Source organism: Manis javanica, chromosome 7, assembly GCF_040802235.1.
Source record: "Manis javanica isolate MJ-LG chromosome 7, MJ_LKY, whole genome shotgun sequence".
NCBI classification, from domain to species: Eukaryota; Metazoa; Chordata; class Mammalia; order Pholidota; family Manidae; genus Manis; species Manis javanica.
Window position 1 is genome coordinate 1,266,840 of NC_133162.1, and position 19,842 is coordinate 1,286,681.

At 60.7% G+C, this 19,842-nt stretch overlaps 1 protein-coding gene across 3 annotated transcripts in view; it reads right to left on the minus strand.

The window, feature by feature from the left end:
• JAKMIP3 (Janus kinase and microtubule interacting protein 3) overlaps positions 1-19,842 on the minus strand; it is a 108,266-nt gene that overhangs the window by 9,985 nt on the left and 78,439 nt on the right. For 2 of the 3 annotated variants that reach the window (XM_037011309.2, XM_037011308.2), the window contains exons 13-23: positions 18,724-18,786; positions 16,252-16,350; positions 15,184-15,282; positions 15,041-15,100; positions 12,378-12,443; positions 11,741-11,809; positions 11,582-11,659; positions 6,720-6,923; positions 6,143-6,208; positions 4,229-4,270; positions 2,436-3,479 (exon numbers count right to left, since the gene is read on the minus strand). In XM_037011309.2, the coding sequence (XP_036867204.2) occupies positions 3,312-3,479; positions 4,229-4,270; positions 6,143-6,208; positions 6,720-6,923; positions 11,582-11,659; positions 11,741-11,809; positions 12,378-12,443; positions 15,041-15,100; positions 15,184-15,282; positions 16,252-16,350; positions 18,724-18,786 (1,014 nt within the window). In that variant the 3' untranslated portion in view covers positions 2,436-3,311. The remainder of the gene's footprint in view (positions 1-2,435; positions 3,480-4,228; positions 4,271-6,142; positions 6,209-6,719; positions 6,924-11,581; positions 11,660-11,740; positions 11,810-12,377; positions 12,444-15,040; positions 15,101-15,183; positions 15,283-16,251; positions 16,351-18,723; positions 18,787-19,842) is intronic. The other variant, XM_073240109.1, reaches the window with a different exon arrangement.

Below are 19,842 nucleotides of genomic sequence, written 5' to 3' on the forward strand. Positions count from 1 at the left end.
CAAAACACAGAAGGGAGCAGGTCAAAGTGACACAGGAGGAACCTGAAAGACGCTCAGTGGCATAAGCCGGGGTGACTGAAGCAGGAAAATAAGTAATCAGCATTTTGGAGTCGAACCCATTGAATAAATTAAATATACACTGGTCCATACTGATTAAACAATTAGATAAATAAAGAATGAGAAAAGGGACAGGTTTCCTTTAGAGAAGAATTCTAATAAGATGGAAGGAACGTGGGGACTCGGAAACTGCCATGAGAAGGGCACAGTGATCACCGCTGCAGGGGAGAGCCCCCGGTGGCACCCAAGTCAGCAGACCAAAGTTCAAGGAGAAAAAGGGCATCTGCACTGGCCCGCAGCACTGCCCCCCGACGTATTTGCTAGTTACAAACAAAGACACCTTGTCAGCGGGAGCCGGGCAGGCACTGCCTTGACCAAGGGGCTGAGGCCAGCAGCCCAGAGGGCAGACCTTGGCCGCGGCGTGTCTCACCTGACACCCCAGCTAGGTTCTACCTGCAACAGAGTGGCTTGGCGTCAACCACTTCAGCCTTTTCTCCTATTTTGCTAGCGTTCAAGAGCTCTCTCCTTGGCCCCTGGGCACCAGCGGCTGGGTGGAGGGGAAAATGCAGTTCTCTGTGTGGCTCTGTGCCTGCAAACCTTCGTGAGTGTCTGGTCCTGGGGCTGAGGCCACCGGGCAGCATGTCTCGGGTGAGCTGCTCCTCCCGCCAGCCCGCAGCTGGGACATGTACACGGTCCCGTCCCAGTGTGGACAGTGCCTGCACCCGGAGTGAGCAGCCTAGGGACAGGAGCTGGTCTGAGTCACCCTGGGGCTCCAGACCCACAAGAGGCTCTGTCTGGGCCTGGAGGTCACCAAGAGGGTGGGGGGGGCCTGGATCCCCAGGGGCACTGTGCTGTCGGTGGACCACCCCCATGCCCACTCTCCTGCCCCAGGCCTCCTTTCTGGCCCTGGCTCCCCTCCGTAGGTGACCTGCTCCTGGCCCTGGGGCACCACAGCTCTGGGGACACTGGGCAGCTTTCTGAGCCCTGGAAGGTCCACCCTGCCCCGTACTCTTCACGGCAGCCACAGAGCCACTGGCTGGCTCACGGGGAAAGGCCACCGGGAATGATGGGGACGGGGCCCAAACCACCCTGTCATCCACGGAGCCTTCTGGGCACGCTGGCCTTGCATTCCCATCCAGCTGTGTGCGCTGTGATGTACCTTGCCACGGGGGACCTTTGAGCCAGGCTGTGGCAGCAGATTGTCCTCACCAAGCAATCAGAAACACGGGGGTGGGGCGTTCAGCACTTTCCAGAGCACCACACGGCCTGTGCCCATTTGTGTAAAGGTCCAAGGGTTTCATCGCAGGTTCTCATGCAGGGTGACCCTGAGCACCAGGGACCACAGGCCTTGAAGGGGGTCTTTGGGCTAGAGCACCCCTGTGTGGCCCTGCAGTGCCTGAGGACTAGGGCGGGGCCGGGAGGGGCCCTGGCTTCTAGAGTGACCTTCCCGCCTGAAGCCTGTCCTGGGGCCCACTCGCCTCCTCAGGAAACGCCACCAGTGCCCCTCCCGGTAAGCGGGTAAGCGGTGGTGTGCGGCCCTCCTCCACCTTCTGCTCCCCTTCTGCTCCCTCTCCTACAGGCAGGCACGCCCAGGGAGTGGTGGTCTGCTGTTCTGGAATGCTCCACAGCCAGCTGCGTGAGGAGTAGCCCGCTGTTTGGAGGGGGCAGGCTGAGCGGCTCTGGGGGGCTCCCACCATCCCACACTACACACTGAAATAGAACCGCTCCCCACGCCAAAGCCCCACCAGGCCCCCAGAAGCACCTGCACTCAAGGAATTCCACTTGGAAATAAATTGGAATGGGCTTTCCAGCTGCTGGACCCTGGGGCGGGCGGCCTGGCCACTCAACATGCTGGGGACCTTCAGGAAGCTGCTGAGCTGGGGGTCGGATTAGAGAGAGGAGTGCTCTAAAGCTACAGCAGTGGCCTTTCTGGGTTTGGAGTCCTGGGGGCAGTGGGACAGGGTGGGCAGCACAGGCCAGAGGGCCCTGTGGGGGCTGGAGCCTAAGCTGGCAGAACAGCCACCACCCCTGGGAAGGTCCCCCCTGCAGGAGACGAGGCCACCCTCCTGGCTCAGGGACGGCCCGTGGCTCACTCCCCGGTCCTCAGGGGGCCTTGGCTGGCCTGGGGGCAGTGTCCTGGGTGTGCAGGACGCCCCCCAGGTCAGCACATCCTGAACAGCCCTCAGGGAGCAGAGGGCGGGCTACACAGACCCCCGCAGCCTGCAGGGAGTGACTGGCAAACTGAACCCACATCTCAGACGGAAAGCCTGAACTAAGCAGAGACAGATGAGGCTGAGCCCGACAGGCCAGGAGGAGGTGTGGCAGCCCCCCCACCAGCAGCAGGGAGGGCCCCATCCCCCAGGGGTGCAGTGCCTTACCTGCCCACCACCTGGCCGTCAGGCTCCCTCCTCTGGGACGCAGAACCACAGGCGTGCTGCTGTGCCCTCGCCCGGACACGGCCCCCCGAGTGTGAAGGCCGGAGCTCTGGATGGGCAGCACAGCCCCTCTCCACGCGCCTGCAGCTCTTGGCCTCCACGCTGGTGTTGCCGGGTGCCCAGAGCCTCTACTGTGTCTGGGGCTATGCTGTCCGAGGTGGCCTCTGGCCTCCAGGGTCTCCAAGAAGGTGAGGCCCCTTTCTGGTGGGTCCCATCCCTCTCTGCCCCACCTCCTGCCATCTTGCTCCTTAGTCTTCTACGGTCAGCCCCACGGTGCTCTGGCGCAGCTCAGGTGGGGCAGAAGGCTGAGGGCTGACGGCACGGTACAGTGGGGCAGCCACGGTCAGTTCCAAGAGTGGCAGCGTCGTGCACCAGGCAGGGCTGCGGGATGTGTGGTCCGGAAGCGCCCAGGACCCCGGTGAGAGTCACAGAGTCCTCACGGCCCACCTGAGGTGTCTTGGGGAACTGCCCTTGGGACGTCCGGAGGAACCAGTTTCCCTGAATGACGGTCACCACCACGGTTCAGCCTTCACTTTGCCATTCCGCAGGGTGCCTGTGCTGTTTCTGACTCGCCCTCTGAGACAGGCATATGGCTCGTACGGGGACCAAGCGTGAGGGTGGGCGGGTTGGGGGGCTCCTGCACAGAAGGGCTCTCTGCACCTGCTCAGCAGGCACTCAGGCAGCCCTGCGACCGGGACCGGGAAGCTGCACCCCAAGGAAAGACCCCAGGGTCCAGCAGCCAAGACCAGGCCTCCGACAGGAGGGCCCTGGCCAGAAAACTAGTCCTGATTCTGGCTCATCAGAGTGACTGTCCCCCACTCAGAGGTGCTCAGAGCCCCCCTTCTCCCTCTTCCTTAAAGGGGGGAGGTGTGCAGAGAGCAGGTCCTCCTGGGTCCTTAGGAATGAGGTGCAGTGTCCGGTCTCGCCGCCCAGCCACCTGCTGCTCTCTGGCCTGGCTGGAGGAAAGGGGTCTGACTCCTCTGGCAGCTGGAGGGAAACAGACACAGGGCACACAGGTCAGGGAGGCTGCTGGGTGGGAGGGAGGTGGCGGAGGGGCAGGTGCTGGGGGGTCGGGGGTGTGAGCCCTGTGCTCCGGGGAAGGCCCTCTCAGGGAGCCCTCTGAAGGCGGGGCCGTGGGCCAGGCAGAACCACACAGCCACACTGCTTGGCCGCCCATCTGCTTTTGGAAGGTAGCAGTGGCTGCCAGGCCTTTGCAGTCTGACTCTGAAAGCCGCAGGGACACCCAGTTCTGTGAGACACGGCCACAGCTGTGAAGGAGCCGCGTGTTAGGGACCCTGGGCATTTCTGGCTGAATCTCTAACACAACCCCAGCTTATACTCGATGTTGCGGAAAAAGGGCGAAAAGACACGAAACGGCCTCACCGTACAGGCCCTGCTTCCTGCCAGGATGCTGCCACGGCAGGGGACCCGGAGTTGCACACTCGGGCATTCTGTGCACACTCGTCTCTCCTACTGGGCAGGACCCCTGGGAGGGGGATCCTCTGCTTTTTCCCTTGTGCCTTCTGACAGTGGAAGCCCCTCTGAACCTGGACCTGGGCAGAGGCCGAGGAATCTGAAGGCTGCCCCTGGCTTTGCGACTGCCCTTTGGAGCCCTGGGCACTGTCCCCCTGAGGCACCTCCTGCTCCCAGCAGCAGGCGGGCGGCATGGGGCCAGGCTGATCCCCAGGCAGCAGAGAGCCACCCTCGCTGGACAACTCCCACATCTGGATACTCACCACGTCAGAGAGCCCAGGCGAGCTATGACCACAGAATGAAAGCTAAGGAGAAAAATAAGAACAAAAATAGGAACTGAAAGGAAAGGGAGGGGAGAGAGAGAGAGAGAAGAGCATTGGTGGGGCGCCTGCCAGCGGCACGCACGGTCATGAACACGGTGGGTGTGGCGGCACAGGGGCAAGCAGTCGGCGAGGGTCATGCTGGGAGGGGCCAAGGACGCCCAGGGCCTGAGGTAACTGTGTGGCCACCACTTAGCGACGCACTCTGGGGGGCTTGGCACTGACCAGAGGCCAGGCTGTGGGCACAGGAGAGAAGCCACATGCCTAGTTTGTCCCCAGCACGTGTGAGGCTCTGCTGGTCTCCTTGCCTGCCCGGGACCCAGCTTCCTTCTCTGGGGGTGGGACTGGCTGCCTGGGCCTGTCCTGGAGCCGATGGGGACAGCATTCAGAGGCCACTGGTGATGGTGGGAGCCTCGTGGAAAGACATTCCAGGGGCTGGGCAAACACCAGCACTTCCTGGCCATATCTGGTCTCAGCCCCATTAATAGTGATAAAGGGCAACCAGCATCCTGAAGAGATTTCACACGTGAAATCTTATTTTGGGTCAGGGGGTGGGGGGAGTGGATCAGGCCAGTGAAGACACAAGAGAGAATCTGGTGGGGGCGCAGTTGTCTTGCAGGGCAGAGCCTCAGTACCTAGGCTAGAAGAACAAGCCTTGAGTACTTGGTGCAAACAGACACTGCCACTCTAAGATGCAAAAGGAAACACGTTCAGTTTGGGGGAGAGACTGCGCCTGATGGGGGACTGGAGCCCCAAGAACAGGCCTCCCCATGCCTCGTGGTAGCTTTTCCACATGTTGGGTGTCCGTGGGGCAGGTGTCCCTTGTCACAGGCTGCACGCAGGCGGTTCTGGGGCTGGGCACAGGTGCCTGCACTGCGGATTTGCAGCTCTTGTGGCCACTGCTTAGTGGGTGGTGGAAAAGTGCCCAGGGAAGGGGCAGGTTTGGTTGTGGACCAGCGGGTGGGCACTGGGGAGGCCTGCCATGGGGAGGGACCCCTCTCTCCTCTGAGCACAGAGTCTTTGCTGGCTCTGCCTTGGGCCAGGGCTGGGACATGCAGCCCACAGGAGTCTGCCCAAAGGCCGGCCTCCTGCTCGCCCCAAGAGGGACAAGGCAAGGAGGTGCATCTAACGGCGGCCTCACTCCTTGCTCAGCGGGGAGCCAGGCATTTGGTGCAAACCAGCCCCCCGGCAGGACCAACCGCAGGAACCTCATCTGACTGCCGGAGATCACTGAAGCATCCCTAAATATCAGAAAAAGAGCTGCCCTAAAACAAGCAACCCCCCCGAGCCAGGGTTCTCTCTGGGAACGCTCTGTGTACCCCGGTATGGGAGTGTCACTCTAGACTGTCACAGTGAGCAGACAGAGCGCCCGTGACCCCATGCTCACAAAGCCAGGGGTCTAGAAAAGAGCCAGCCGTACAGCCCACCTGGGGCCCAAACGAACTGCTTGCCAGCCCTGCAGTTTCCTAAACCTGAAAGTAATTGCATCAAGGACCAGAAATAAGGGATTCGCACCTGACGGTCGGCCTGCTTTCATGTGGAAAAGCCACAGTCTTTCAGGAACTTGATTTTAGGCCAACTGCTTGGTGAACTTGGAGGAACCATACGCTGTAGCACAGCCGTCCCCGCAAGAGGGCCCTGATCCTGGCCCAGTGCACATGGCTCCAGCCAGAAGCTGGCTGGGGGACTCGGTACCCGCGAGGTGGCACGCCCGGGCCGCTGCAGGGGTGCGGCTCCCAGCGCCCGCCCCCGGCACCTGGTCCAGAGCTCACCCCGCCGACCTCGGACCGGGTGCCCTGCTCCTCTCCCGCGCCCAGAGGCCCCGCTGCCAGCGGCCTACCTGCGCCCCCAGGTTACCTTTTCCTCCAGTTCCTTGGCTTGCCGCCTCTGGGCTTCTAGCCTCTCTTCTAGCTCTTTGATTCTCTGCAGTGTTAAAAGGAGGAAAATCTTCAGTGACCAGGGTATTTGGGAATCAAGGAGACCAAGTGGGAAAAGGCCCTGCTGGCCTTACTCATTCCTCGGTGAACAGTCACGGACCAGGGGCCACGTGGGCACCGTGCGGGGCCAGGCGCCTTGGGCGTCTGCCGGACGCGGAGGAAGCCTCAGCTGGGGAGCGGAGTGGGCACATCGCCTCAGGCTCCCCAGCGGCCACAGTGGCAGAGGCCTGTCCTGTCCAGTCTGCCAGGGCCCCTCACCTCCCGTTAGTCCAGATTGGCCTGAGGTCCTGAAGTGCCCCAGAACCAGCTCGAGGTCCCAGGAGGCTGGTTGGGAGGGGCAGGGAGTCCAGCAGGAGGGTGGGCATGGGAGGACATGGCCACGGGCGGCTTGGGCACTGGGGGGCATGGTCACTGGGGCGTGGCCGCTAGAGGGGCGCCTGACCCACTGCGCTTCCGCTTCTGGGGGCCACACCCGCGTCGCCCCCAGGCCCGCGCACCCGCTGCGCCAGCTGCAGCAGCTCCACGCGCTCCCGCAGGATCTGGGCGTCCCGCTCGCGCAGCTCGCTCATGGCCTGGCGCTTCCACTGCTCCACGGCCGCCGTGAGCTCGGCGCGCTCCTCCTCCGACAGCAGCGCGGCCCCCTTGGCCCCGGCCTCCTGCTGCAGCGCATCGTACAGCATGGCTTCCAGCTCCAGGATGCGCTGGGGGCGGGAGGGGCAGCGTCAGTCCCCCCTCGTCCCCAGGGGCCTGACCCCGACGGGCCCCTGGGCGCCCCGCGGGTTCCGGGGTTACACCATCTCCAGGCCAGTCCACAGAGGGGCTGTGTTTCCTTGGAGCAGGTCACGTGCTGTTCCCTGGCGTGCAAACAGTCCAGGAGTAATTATTTCCAGAGCATTCATGTCCAAAAGATTTAAAAACGTGCAGTGAAACACCAATGGCAGAATTCTCGCACCACATTAACATTTGGGAAGACGTGACCAGAGCGGGTGTTGGTGCAGCGGGCGAGCGGGCGGCAGCCCTGGGGGAGGGAACGCGGAAGGGCCCCCCCTTCCCCGACAGCCTGGTCAACCCTGGGTCTGTGGGCCCGCAGCAGGGGGAAGGGGGGCTGCAGGGGACAGAGGGGGCACGTTCCTGACGTCACACCCCTCCCCACCCAAAGCCAGCCGCTGTGCCACCCTCAACGGTGCCTGTGGCGGGCGAATTGCGTCCCCAAAGACAGGCTATGTGAAGAAAGAGGCAGAGACCGGGGCGACTTTACCACAAGCCCAGGAGGGCCTGGAGCCCCCAGCGCCGTGGGAGGCGGGAAGGGCCCCGTCCTGGACCCCACCGAGGAGTGGGCCGCCCCGCCTGATTTCAGACTGCCCCCCAGGCCACGAGAGCTCCTCTACGGCTCGGCCCCAGGCTGTGAGCCCAGCCGCTGCCCTCTGGCTCCGTGGCCCCCACTCTCCCAGACGGTGAGCCCCGAGGATGCCCACACCCACGGGTGCCTGGGGTGCGGCACGTGGTTCAAGACTTCACCTCTACAGTGTCATTCGGTCCCCACGCCTTCTGTGAAGTAGGGCCTGCATCAGCCCACTTCACGCATGAGGAAACGGAGGCATGGTGATGGGTCAAGGGCAGCTGGGCGGCCGGCATGGAACCCTGCTGGTGGTGGGCGTCCAGACCCCGCAAGGGTCCCAGGGCTCAGGCACCCACCCTGATAGGGAAAGATTTACAAGGACCGCGATCCAGCCCGGGTGGCTCCCCTCCACCTCAACACAAACAACAATAAGAAAACACTCCCTTGGTTTCCCGCTCTGCCGGGCCCCGGGTCCCAAGGTTCACTCCCTAAACCCCCGCCCGCTCGCCTGCTTGCTTGCTGTGCGTGTGGGAATCTTGTAGATACAGAAACAGAAGAATATGTATTTCTCCCTTGGCCTTTGTTCAGGGCTCAGACTTTTGGGCGATGACTCCCCTCTGAGCCTGCCGGGGTGACATTAAGCCTCAACACTCCAAGACCTACGAGTGCCGCTTGGTTCTTCCGTCAGTGACCCAGTCCAGGTTTTTTTCAGTATTTTCCGTAACAACCCCATTCCACAGAGGCTCCAACGCACAGAGGCCTGCCCGCCACACTGCTGATGCCTGAACACGAGTGCCACCCTGCGCCTCTGTGATCATGCCCCTGATGCTTCCCTGCCTGGAGCTTCACAAACTCCTCTTCACCCTTCAAAGCCCACCTCCCTGGCCACCCTGCTCTGCCTGCAAGCCCCGCTTCCTTGGCAATCCTGCCCTTCCACTTTGTTGGTTAATTCTCCCTCCCGCCAGGGCTGAGGGGTTTTGCATCCCCCCGTGTGGTCCCAGCACAGCACCCCACTCATAAGTAGACAGCATGTGTTTACTGAGCGAACAAATAAATGAATGAAGGTAAAATACCCTGAGAGGCTTCTGATGCTTCTGAACCTTTGATATTTAACATAATTGATGCCACTTATGGACTCAGGTAAATTTATGAAAAATTATGCCATTTATGAATCTGGTAGGATGTCTCTCCCCACCCCACAGCAAGTGGGGAGCTGATGAGTGCCACCCTGGGAGCACAGTGCAGACTGGGGGTGCATCCTGGGCTTGACAGTTCACAGAGTCCTTGAGGGGGCAAGAAGCAGCCCTGGGGTCACCAGGTCCCCCACAGGCCACCCAGCAGCCCCGGATCCCTCCCAGAGCACTGCACACCACTTCACTGGGCCTGCCTCCCCGGAGGAGGCACAGAGGCAGGCTCCGCACTCCTTGCAAGAAAGGCCACAAGTCAGGGGCCACGGTGCCCACTGCAGTCTTGGGGAAAGGACCTGGAGCCACACAGACCCCACAAGAACTCCCGAGAGAAGCTGAGTGGGTGCCGGGTGGGGAGGGAAGGAAAGGGTTGAGGGGGGTCTGTGGCTCCCCTCCCCTGCTTCCAGAAATTCAATTCATGACGGACCACCATGGATTGGCATAAAACAGTATCTTTGCTCTAACTCAGCAGCCAAAATACACACCTTGGTGTAAATGCCTAAGGATTTAGTCATTTGAACACTTTTACAGCTTTTACCTCAGGGAATTTTGCTGATACAATCTTTGAAAAACCAAATTCTCAAACTACAGAACCCTATCTTCCCATCAAAAACATAACCTTTTCAGAAATTAATGTTTCCTTTTCTTCGGGCAAGATGATGATGAAACTCCTTTTGGCTTAGTAGACATTCTAGGAAATGAAAAAAAAAAAACCTTTTGGACCTTACTTACATTTTGTTGTTCTTGACAGCCACACAAGAAACTGTCCCCAGATGTCACAGCCAGCTCACCCTACATCTGCTGCCACTTCTCAGAGCAAAAGGGCTTCAGGGTGTTCAAGGAAACTCCAGCATTTAAAGACAAATGGCTGCATGTGGGCTTAGAACCAACATCACAATGGCTTCAAAAACCCGGCGTCTTTCTGGGAGAGGCTGTCTGACCTTCTCTGCACACAGGAGCACGAGTGGCACCTAGAAGACGGGCTCTGCGCACAGGCCTCTGCCCGGCTCCCAGGTCTGTGCCAGGTGCTCCCAAGGAAGCTGGCATCCCAAGCAGGGACCATGCTTTCCCTTTCAAACCCCCAGCTGTGGCTCTTGTGCTCAAAGCAAAGAAGGGTGTGAGACCTGGGCAGGCGCCTGAATGCCTGAGTCTCCCAGGGCAGGTGGGGCCGGTCTGCCACCTCCTGCTGGGCACGTAAATGACAGGTGGAAAGCATAGGCTTAAAGAGCAAGTTGAGCAGATGCGGGTGGGTGGCAAGGCGTGTGTCTTTGTTGGAACTGGGGGAAGGGGGCCCCCTAATAGCATCACCCAGGGAGGAGGTCTCCACAGTCATCACAGGCTGCGGGCGGAGCAGCCACTCTGCACCCCCAGGGCAATGTGTTCTTTTAGCCTGTCTATTGCAGGCAGGTGGGTCTGTGTGTGTGCATGCGTGTGAGTGTGTGCATATGCAAAGCCATCTCTCTGACATCATGTATGGTGTCCCATCTTCTCCGCACTGATGTCACATAATCAATTCCCCTTCTCGAGGTGAGTCTGGAGTGATGCCTAGTCTTGGGGGTGAGATGTCCCCTCCCTGTGCTGTCCATGTGGTCTGTGAGCACAGAGAGCACCCGAGTGGGGGCTCAAGGCTTCCCGGCTGCCCCATCTGCTGTGAGCACGCCTCCCACCAGCCCCTGGGGCCCTGGATCTTGGCACATGTTCTGGGGAGGCCCACCAGTGCTGGCACAGCTCCCTGAGACCACCCGCCTCTGCTGCCTCTTCTGTGACTGCTCCAGCAGGCATCAGGCAGCAACTGGCCACCATCACCCTGCAGAGGGTGCAGGGCCCTGCCCTGCCACCTGGGGCCCTGATGGGGTGACAGCAGCCTCAAGCCCCTGGGTCAGAGCTGGGCAGTAACAGACAGCATGGTGCCCCCTGCATACAACCTGTTCTATGACTCCAGGAGGTGGAAATTCCTACCTCCCTTTACCACAAGGGGCCAAGTCACTGGCCTCAGGCATCCCAGGGGCGGTGATGTAAATTCCAGGGCACATGCCTGCTTTTAGCTAATCCTCGGGACGCCTCACTGGGCCTCTGGACAGCTTCTCCTGAATAAGCACCATGACACACTGACTTCAAGGATTCGCAGTCTAGGTCGAACTTAGAGGGACTGTCCTGCAAGGTGACATCAATTTACAGGTGTCACTGATTGCCAGAGAGGAAGTGTGGGCTTCCTCCTCCAGGAAGCCTCCCAGGGTATGCTCCCTAGTCCCCACTGTGCTAATCTGAAGGGCAATGAAGCAACAGAAAGGCTGAGTGAGGTTCAAATCAAAATCTCAGACCAATTTCAGCAAGGAGTCAGTCATAGTGACTGAGGGAAGTGTCCTCTCAGATCTTGGTGTTGACCCGATGAGACACACACAGGTTTATCAGCAGGAGAAATTGTTTGCCACAGGAAGCAGATGTACAAAGGAGGGGAACACCCTGCACTGCTCAGAATGGTTAGATGAATAAGGCAGGAGCCCCAGGAAGAGTAATGAGACAAGCATTCAACTGTGTTCAACTAATTTGTGAATGCATTATTTTCCAACAGATTCTATTTTATCACCGTATTGCAAATGTCCATTTGAGCTCTGCTCAGGTGCCTGCAGTCACAGGGGAGCATTTGCTGGCAGGGCGGCAGGGTCTCCTTGGAGCTCACGGGCCAGAGGCCTCCAAGGGGCAGAGAGCAGAGCAGCCCACGCCACTCACACCAGGCCCAGGCTGCTCGCAGGCAGGCGCTGCCCGGGACCTGGAACAGCTCAGTCGGCTCCACCCACAGTTCCCGCCGGCTCGGCAGCCACGTTCCCCTCACCTTGTGAGCCTGGTCCAAGGACTGCTTCCTGTAGTCCAGCTCCTCATCCAGGTAGCCTTTCTGTTTACTAAACAGCTCCTGAAGCAAAACAGGACCTTCAGCCTCAGGCTCTGCTCCTTGCCACCCTGTTGCAGGCCACATGGCGCGCCACCCACCAACCTTCTCACTCTCCAGGTCGACCATCTTCTGCTGCAAGGCCAACTCTGTCTCTTCGATCTGCTGGAGCCACTGGACTCAAACAGAGAGAGCAGGAGAGTGTGATCCTTGGGCAGTCACACAGGCACCGAAGCCATCCCGCGTGCCCCCTGTTCCATGGGGACAGCCTAGCTGGGGGGCAGGGGGCGCAGATGCATCTAGAGCTCTGCAGGAGATGTGGGAGGGGTGCTGCACTCCCGCAGTCCCACCCCCTGAGCCCCTAATCACCAGAACACCCTTTCTTTTTCCCACTGCTGGCCTACTGGGCAGGTGATGCCTGTGTGATGGGACCAGAAGCAGGCTGGCAGCCCTGGGAGCAGGGAAGCTGGGGAGTGGGGAGCCCTGGTGAGCAGAATGGCCCCCAGAAGCGGGTCCTGGCAGGGAGAACAGAATGCACCACATCGTGCAGTCTCTGGGGGTAAACCGAGGCAGAGCTGGCCCTGGGGCAAGGGCCGGCTGAACCTGCCATTTGCAAACATGTGTGATGGGTGCTGTTTGACCCGTGCATGTGCTGAACCTCCCAAGGCCGACGTGATCAGCGGCCCCGCCCAAGCTCCTGGCAGCCCCTCCTCCCCCAGCATGCCTGCACAGCTGCCCTCACCTTTTCAGCCAACGTCAGCACGGTCCTGGCTTGTATGACAACCACTTGCTCCTCATTGGTGAGATTCTGCACCCAAAAGCAGAGTAAACGCATAGTCAGGGGTAGCGCCCTCTGGGGCAGCTGGGCTGACAGTGGGTATGCGGTGGGGCTGATGACAGAGCCAGAGCTGGGGTCACAGCTAAGGGTCACTTTTACTAAGATGCCCTCCCAGGAGTCTTTGGCACCTCTTCATCTTGACCCTTGGACTGGGTGCATGCTCCATGTTGCCCCTCTGTCCTGTTACTGCTGGGAACCCTGACATTCTAGATTAGCCTGTTGGCAGAACAGGGGGAGGCAGTGCAGCGAGGGGACTGGCAGCAGGGAATACCTGCCCACTGCATCTGCCTGCATCTTTGTGTAAAGGCAGCTTTCTGCATCTGCAGTCTCAATTATTAGTAATTTAAAAACCACCTGTGTATGTGGAGCAGAGATCCAGTATAGGTGGCTATGACATGGTCTCTGTCCCTCCTGTTTTTGCCTTTTCCTGCGTGTTTTGCTCCTGCCTGGACAAGGAGCCTGCGTGGGTGGTCCTTCCGGGCAGGGTAAGTCTGGCGTTGGGCTGATGTGCGTCCTCAGAGGATGTGAGCACTTCACTCCCTGGGACCCTGGCCGCCCGCCCCATCAGCACAGGTGGGAGCTGGGCTGCCCCACTGCCGGCCCCGATCTGTGGGACGCCCAGAGGTGGGGCATGGGGAGAAGAGACTGGAGCAGGGAGGAGGCCCAGACCCCAGAACATCCCTGATCAAGGTCAGGCCACTCAGAAAGCCCTGTCTGTGCCTCTCTCCCTCGGGCGTGTGAGCTCCCCCAGGCCAATGGTCTCTTGCAGCCGCACAGGCAGGGACGATGACCGGCTGCTGTTGGGCAGAGGCAGGCTATGTCCCTGGGGCAGGCTGCAGTCCCGACTCTGAGTGGCGCTGGGGCCAGGTGGGTGTCCCCAAACCCTGCTGCACCTGGGAAACTGGCCAGGCTGCTCTTGCTGCTCTCCTCTTAGGGCAGGGCTGGCCTAACGGGGGGGTTTGGGAGGGGGTCAGGCTGAGCAAGTGGCTTCAGGGGGATGGAGAGAACATCCTGGGATGTGGTTGGACCAGGCTGAAGGATCCACAATGTCCCACTTGGTGATCAGCCTGGCTGGGGTCCTCTTAGGCCCTCCAGGAGTTGACTGCATCCGAGGTCCCCGGCCTCAGCAATCTGCCATCTGCTCCACCCTCACTGCCTTTGCCCCAGCGAGCCATCCTGACGCTGGTACCTGTGCCTCAGCAGCTCAGGTGTAACGGTGAGTGGCACTGCCTGGGAGGGGTGGTGGGGGTCCAGTCTGCACCCCCCCAGCTCCTGCCCCACTCCCAGGGCCCTGACCTGGAGGACACCGAGGTCTGGGGTTCAGGTGCCCATGCAGCCAGTTTGGAGGTGCACCTTCCTGGGGTGTTTGGGCACAAGGGTCAGAGCGCTGGCACAGCCTGGTTGTGGAGGTGATGGGCTGGCTGTCCCGTCACCTGCCTCACAAGTTGGGCCACTCCGCAGTCCTGAGCTGCAGCCGAGATGGAGCACAGGGTCTGGGCGCCGGGCACATGCAGCGGGGAGCTGCTCCCTGCCTTTGCTGCTCATGGCTTCCCAAGTGAGGGGCAGGCAGGAGAGAGGTGATTCCCATCAGCACAGCCCTGCACCCCTCGCAGCTGCTGGGAAAACAACTGGCTCTGAGCATGTGTGAGTGAGAGGGTGTGTGAGTGAGAAGGTGTGTGTGTGTGAGAAGGTATGTGTGGGAGAACGTGTGTGAGAGGATGTGCGTGTGAAGTGTATGTGCGTGACTGAGGTATGTATGTGTGAGAAGGTGTGTGTGTGAATGAGGTGTGAATGAGTGTGTGAGCCAGGTGTGTGTGCACGCATGTGCTTGTTTTTTTCCTCCACCTATTTTGTGAAGTGCACTGATTTGACTGAGCGCCTCGCTCCTTCTGGAGAGTAGTAGCCAGGACTGGGGTCAAGGGGCCTTCGGACCGCCTGTGGCCTGCGCGCCTGTCAGCACACCTGCAGGGGAAGGTCTGGGCTGTGGGAGGGTGGGAAGCTCACGGGTAAAGGGCCTGCCAGATGCAGGATGATGGACGGAGGGCGGATGGAGGCCGGATGGATGAGGGATGGTGGAGGGAGGTGGGGGGAGGGGTGCGGTCACTGCCCACTCAGTGGTTAGTATTCTTTGGCAAAGTTTGCTGTAGAAATTGGAACTCTGCCCTAAAGGAGATCTGCAGATTATTTATAGGCTCTGCCCTTCCCTCAGAACCAAGGAAGGGGAAACCTCTGAGGTCTGGGGTGTCTAAGGTGCTCCAAGGAACTGCAGCCCCTCCCCACCATGGGCATGAGGGGGATGGGAAGGACCCCGGCACAGACCTCGTGGCTGGAAGTACCGACGCTGGAGGGAGCAGGCATCCCCGGGGCTCCCCCGGCAGGGCAGAGGCCCCGGGCCCACGCTCCCAGGCGCCAGGCGCCACCCACACTCGGAACAACGGGAGGAAGGGACGGAGGCTTCTCCTCGATAGCAGGGGACTGTCCCAAGCGGCTCTGATGGCGGGGCAGGGCGGGACCCGCAGGGGACGGCCGGCCCGAGGAGGCATGCGCAAGTCAGGGGAGCGACGTACACTTACGGCGTTGTCCCCCAGGATGTCCAGCTTCTTCATCAGCTCTGTGACCGGGATGTCCTGCAGGCAAGACAAGGGGCATGCTGGGAGGCGAGCCCTGGCCCGGCGGGGGCCACGCGGGGCGGACTTGGGCAGCGACTTACTGTCACGCCTTCAGCCTCGCAGCACGCTTGGAGGGGGCTCTTCCCATCCGCGAAGGGGGTGCGGTGGAGGTTGATGGCGGGGGACTTCCTCTCCCTCTCCTAGGACACAGGCACAGGCTGGGGTGGGGCATCGCTCGCTCTCTATCTCTCTCTCTCACACACACAGAGCAGCCACGCAGCCATCTTGTGCCCCAGGGGAGAGAAGGCAGGACCCTGAGGGGCAGCTCCATCTGGACTCAACCTACTTCCTCGGTGGGCAAGTGGGGACCCCGCTCCCCACATCTCAGGTGGGCAGGACACAGGAAAGGCAAAAACAGGTGCAGAAAAAACCAAGCAAAGCAAAGGCACAAAAGGCAGGTCATTCCTATGCGTCAGGGTCATGACCTTGTCCCCAGGCAGCCTGAAGTTTGCCAGGATGGAAAGGAGGCCCCAGAGTGGTGCTGGGGCAGCCAGCAAGGTGGACATCGGTCGGGTGGCTTCCTCCCTCGCAGGTGGACCACACCTCCCAGCCTTGCCGCGAGGACCGGCTCTGTGTCCAGCTGGACCCTCCCCTGGGAGACTTGCTCTCTGCCCTTCCCTAGGGGGCCAAGGTCACAGCAGAGGGCGTGGGTCCCCGACAGCAGAGCACAGATACAGAAGGGCTCCCGGTCACTGTGTGGCTGGCAGCTGTCCCCCACTCAGGGGCTTACATGAGCAAGAAGCAGATGCCCGCCAGGCCGACGAGGCAGTCGGGCGTGTCCCCCTGCAGCACTGGGACAGCCTGGTGGGCACCATCTCATCCAGCCCCAGGGGTCTGGAAGCAGACTCGGGTGGGTGCACTTGTTTTGACTTTGCTGCAGCCTCCGCAGTGGGGCTGGGAGACTCACGCTCACTGGGTAGCTGGCCCAGCCCCTCAGACAGACGCCCCCTTTCCAGCTCTGCCTCGTGGGACCGTGTGCAGGACCTGGACCAGGAGGCTGAGGGTGGCTGGCCCCACACCGGCTCTGGGCCCCTGCCGGCCGCCGCCTGGGGCCCTCCCCACGCCACCCCACCCTGTGCGCCGGGCACCTGCCCAGGCCTCCTGCACACCTCCAGCTCCAGGATGCGGAACTCCAGCAGCTCGTTCTGGTCTCTCGCATCCTGGGCCTCATGCTTCAGTCGAGCCTCTTCTGTCTCCATTTGTTTGATCTGTAAGACAACAGGCAGACGGAACACCAGAGGTCGTGTGAGGTCAACCCCCAATTTCCCCGACGGCTGCTGGCTGACCGGGCCAGAGCCCCCACTCCAGCCTGCCTCCGGACGGATCCACCCTAGTGAGACGGTGGCCATCTCTGCTCTCCAGATGGGGGTCGAGGGGAGGCAGGGCTGGCGCGGCAGGCAGGGACCCTGGAGCCGGGGAAGGAGGCTGGTGCCTGGCCCTGCCGTCTGAGCGGAAGGGGCCCACGAGGGCAGAGCAGGTCAGATGTCACCGTGGCCAGCACAGGGCTCCCTGGAGGCAGGACTGGCCCAGAGTCTGAGGGCCCGTAGTGGTCTGATGGACGCTGTGCACCGCGGCTGCCTGGCCACCCTCCAGAACGACTCGCTAACTGAGAGGCTGTTCAAATGAATCAGCAACATTAAGCCCTGTGTGAGGCCCACGCCTGCCGGAAGTAATGGAGCCGTGGTGCATGGCCTCAGTGGCCTGTGAGCACAGGAAAATGCACTAGGAGGGGGACCCCTGTGGACACGCAGCTTGGCCCATGCCCCTGAACTGAATCTGGGGACCAAGGGGCCCGCTCTGATACGGGTGGGGGCGAGATGGACCCGGGAGCAGCAGCGTCCTCCGAGTGAGCAGAGGCAGTTGGGAGCTGGGTCTTCCCAGCGCCATGTGTCGCACTGCACAGCTGGGGCCACTGGGAGGCACCTGTGCGTGCCACTGTCACCAAAGAGCACAGGCTTTAAGTGTGTACACAGGCATCTTTATGTGTGTGTGAGCATGTGTGTGCACACAAGTGTTTAAATGTGCATGCACATGAGTGTTTGAGTGAAGAAAGTGCTTAAATGTGTGTGAGGCACTTACATGCATGCCTGTGTACACACGAGTGTTTTGTGCACACACAAGCATTTATGTGTGTGAGTGTTATGTGTGCAGGTGAGCATTTGTGTGCATATGAGTATTTTAGTGTATGTGTAGTGTTGACATGTGTGTGATTTAAGTGTGCATGTGTGTTTATGTGCACACATTCATGTTTAAATATGCATGTGGATGTTTATATGTACACACAGAATTTGTGTGAACACGAGTGTGTACATGTACACAAGGTCACCATGCAGACAGCTGTCCTGACTTGCAATCTGTGTGAAGGGTCCCAGGAGGCCTGGAGGTGTTGCTCACCATTTAAGATGTGAACGGCGCCCGAAGCATAGCCCCGTGCAGGCCATGCCGTGAAGCGGGGACTGGTTACTGAGGGGGCACGACTAGCCTGTGGCTGAGGGCCTGGGCTGGAGGCGGAGGGTCCCATGGAGCCTTGTTGTGGCAGGCACCTGAGGCTGTGGGCACGCGGCTGGCCTGGCTCCTCTCTAGAAGGGCTGTGCTGGCCGAGGGAGGCATGGCCTTCCCTGCCTGTCCTCTGCCCACAGATGAGGCCAGCTGCTGGTGGGGAAGGGCCCCCAGGGGCACCTTCCCCGAGGCATGATGACAGGGCTCCAGAGTGGGCTGTGCGGCCCCAGCGGCTTTTCTGCCTCTGGACACGGAGTTGTGCTCACCTTCTGCCCCATTCCACGCGAACTGTTGCTGTAGTTCCAGGGCCCTGCCCCACCCGGGATGCTCCCAGAGTGCCCAGAGCCACCTGCAGCCTGCAGCCGTCAGTGCTGTGAGTCCCCTTAGTGTGGCCCAGAGAAAGGGCTGCCCCAGGGGAGGGGGTAGTGAGGGAGACATCCCGAGTGGACAGCCCCCGAGGGACAAGGGAACATGGGGTGGCTCCTGGCAGATGCCCGGCCACCAATGAGAACAGCCCAGCTGTGTGCTGGGTTTCCTGACCCAACCTACACCAGTTAAAATCTCCCTGCCAGCAAATCCCTGGCTGGGGAGTGGGGGCCACATGGACAGCAGCATTTTGGGGCCTCCTAAAAGCCCCAAAGTTGTGTGGAAGCCAGAAGAGCCCAAAGCCGGGCCCACGGTCAGGCGACACTGGTTAAGTCAGAAACATACTCACAGGTGCTTGGTGGTGACACACCGAGGCCCAGCCTCCCGGGGGGTCTCTTCCCAGGGAGCCAATGGCTTTAAAATGACCATTGTTACGAGAAGTGGTTCCTGGGCCAACAAGGCTTTGGAATGGGGTGATTCCAGTGGTTTTTGAAAGTGCAGCTTTTCAAAGTCCTCCTAACCATCACCACCCACTGAACCATCTGCACAAAACGTGGTAGAGAAGCAGCCGCAGACGCAGGGCTTGCCCAGACCCCAGGAGGACCTGGGCCGCCCCTGGGACAGAGAAGCACAGCAGGACTGTGGGCCAAGGGGACCTCTGCTGGAGCCCAGCCCGCCCAGGCCCCCGGGCCCCCACACTGCCGCTCGGGGCGCACCTTTTCTACCAGCTCTTGATTTCTTCGATACAGGGCTTGCTTCTCTTCGATCCACTTCATATCCTGGAAGACGGAATTGAAATGGAAAACTAGATACCCTGCAGGATCAAAGCTGGAGCCGAGGTGTAAGTCACACTTTAACTGAACAAGAGGCCTGACTCCACACGACTCCACACCCAGCTTCCAGGTAACCCCTGAGAACAGTTTGTGCCGCGCAGCTAATGGGAACCCAGGATTGCCCCATTTCCTTGGAGGGTCCTGGGCAGAGCTGGAGGAGGCAGCCCTGCTTCAGAAGGACCCACAGGACCCCACAAGGTATGAGGCGTACGGTTCTGAGTGGGTGTCACAGGTCCAGGGAACCCTGGCACGGAGCCAGCAAGAGCCTGGGGTCTCAGGCAGGCAGGGAGCGGATGGTCGCTCAGGAAGTGTCCTGTCCACTCCACACTCGGGACATGCGGGCAGAGGCAGGCTTCTGTGCCCTGGAGAGAGATGTGTGGGCCATCCTGCCAGCCCCACGCTCCATCCCAAAGCCCTGTCCCCAGCTAAGCCAGGAGTCGGGGGGCACTGGCTCTCTCGGACTCTGGGCTTCATCCCAAGTTTCTTCCTGGCAAAGTCATTGGCCTCCTTCCTTCAAGTCTGTAAGATTCATTCTTCAGATGAAAGGAAGCTGCCTCCCGCTGGCCCTCCTGCCCCGCCTGCTCCTCCTCGTCCGCCCCGCCCCCAGGCAAGCCCGTCACAGGTTTTACTCTGGCATAAACACTGGCTACACGAGATGGGGCTCAGGAACGTCACTCACAAAGTTCAGGGTCCATGAAGGCAGCGCCCAGAACAGCTCCTGGGCGCCATTCCCACAGGGCTGAGAGCCTGGTGGGCCTGGGGGATGTGGTGGGTGGGCTGGGGCGCAAGTAGTCCTGTGTGTTTCAGGCAAACCCACAGCCCCATAGCACTGACCTCTGGGCTCCCTGAGGACATCAGACGCAAGCCCTGGGGGCCGCTCAGGCCCTCTTCGGGCCTGTCCATCCAGCCATGCCCCCAGCGGTGAGCACGTGGAGGACCCTGTGGGTCTGCACTGGCCGTGGAGGGAAGCCAGGTGCTCCAGGCAGACCCTCCTGACTCTAC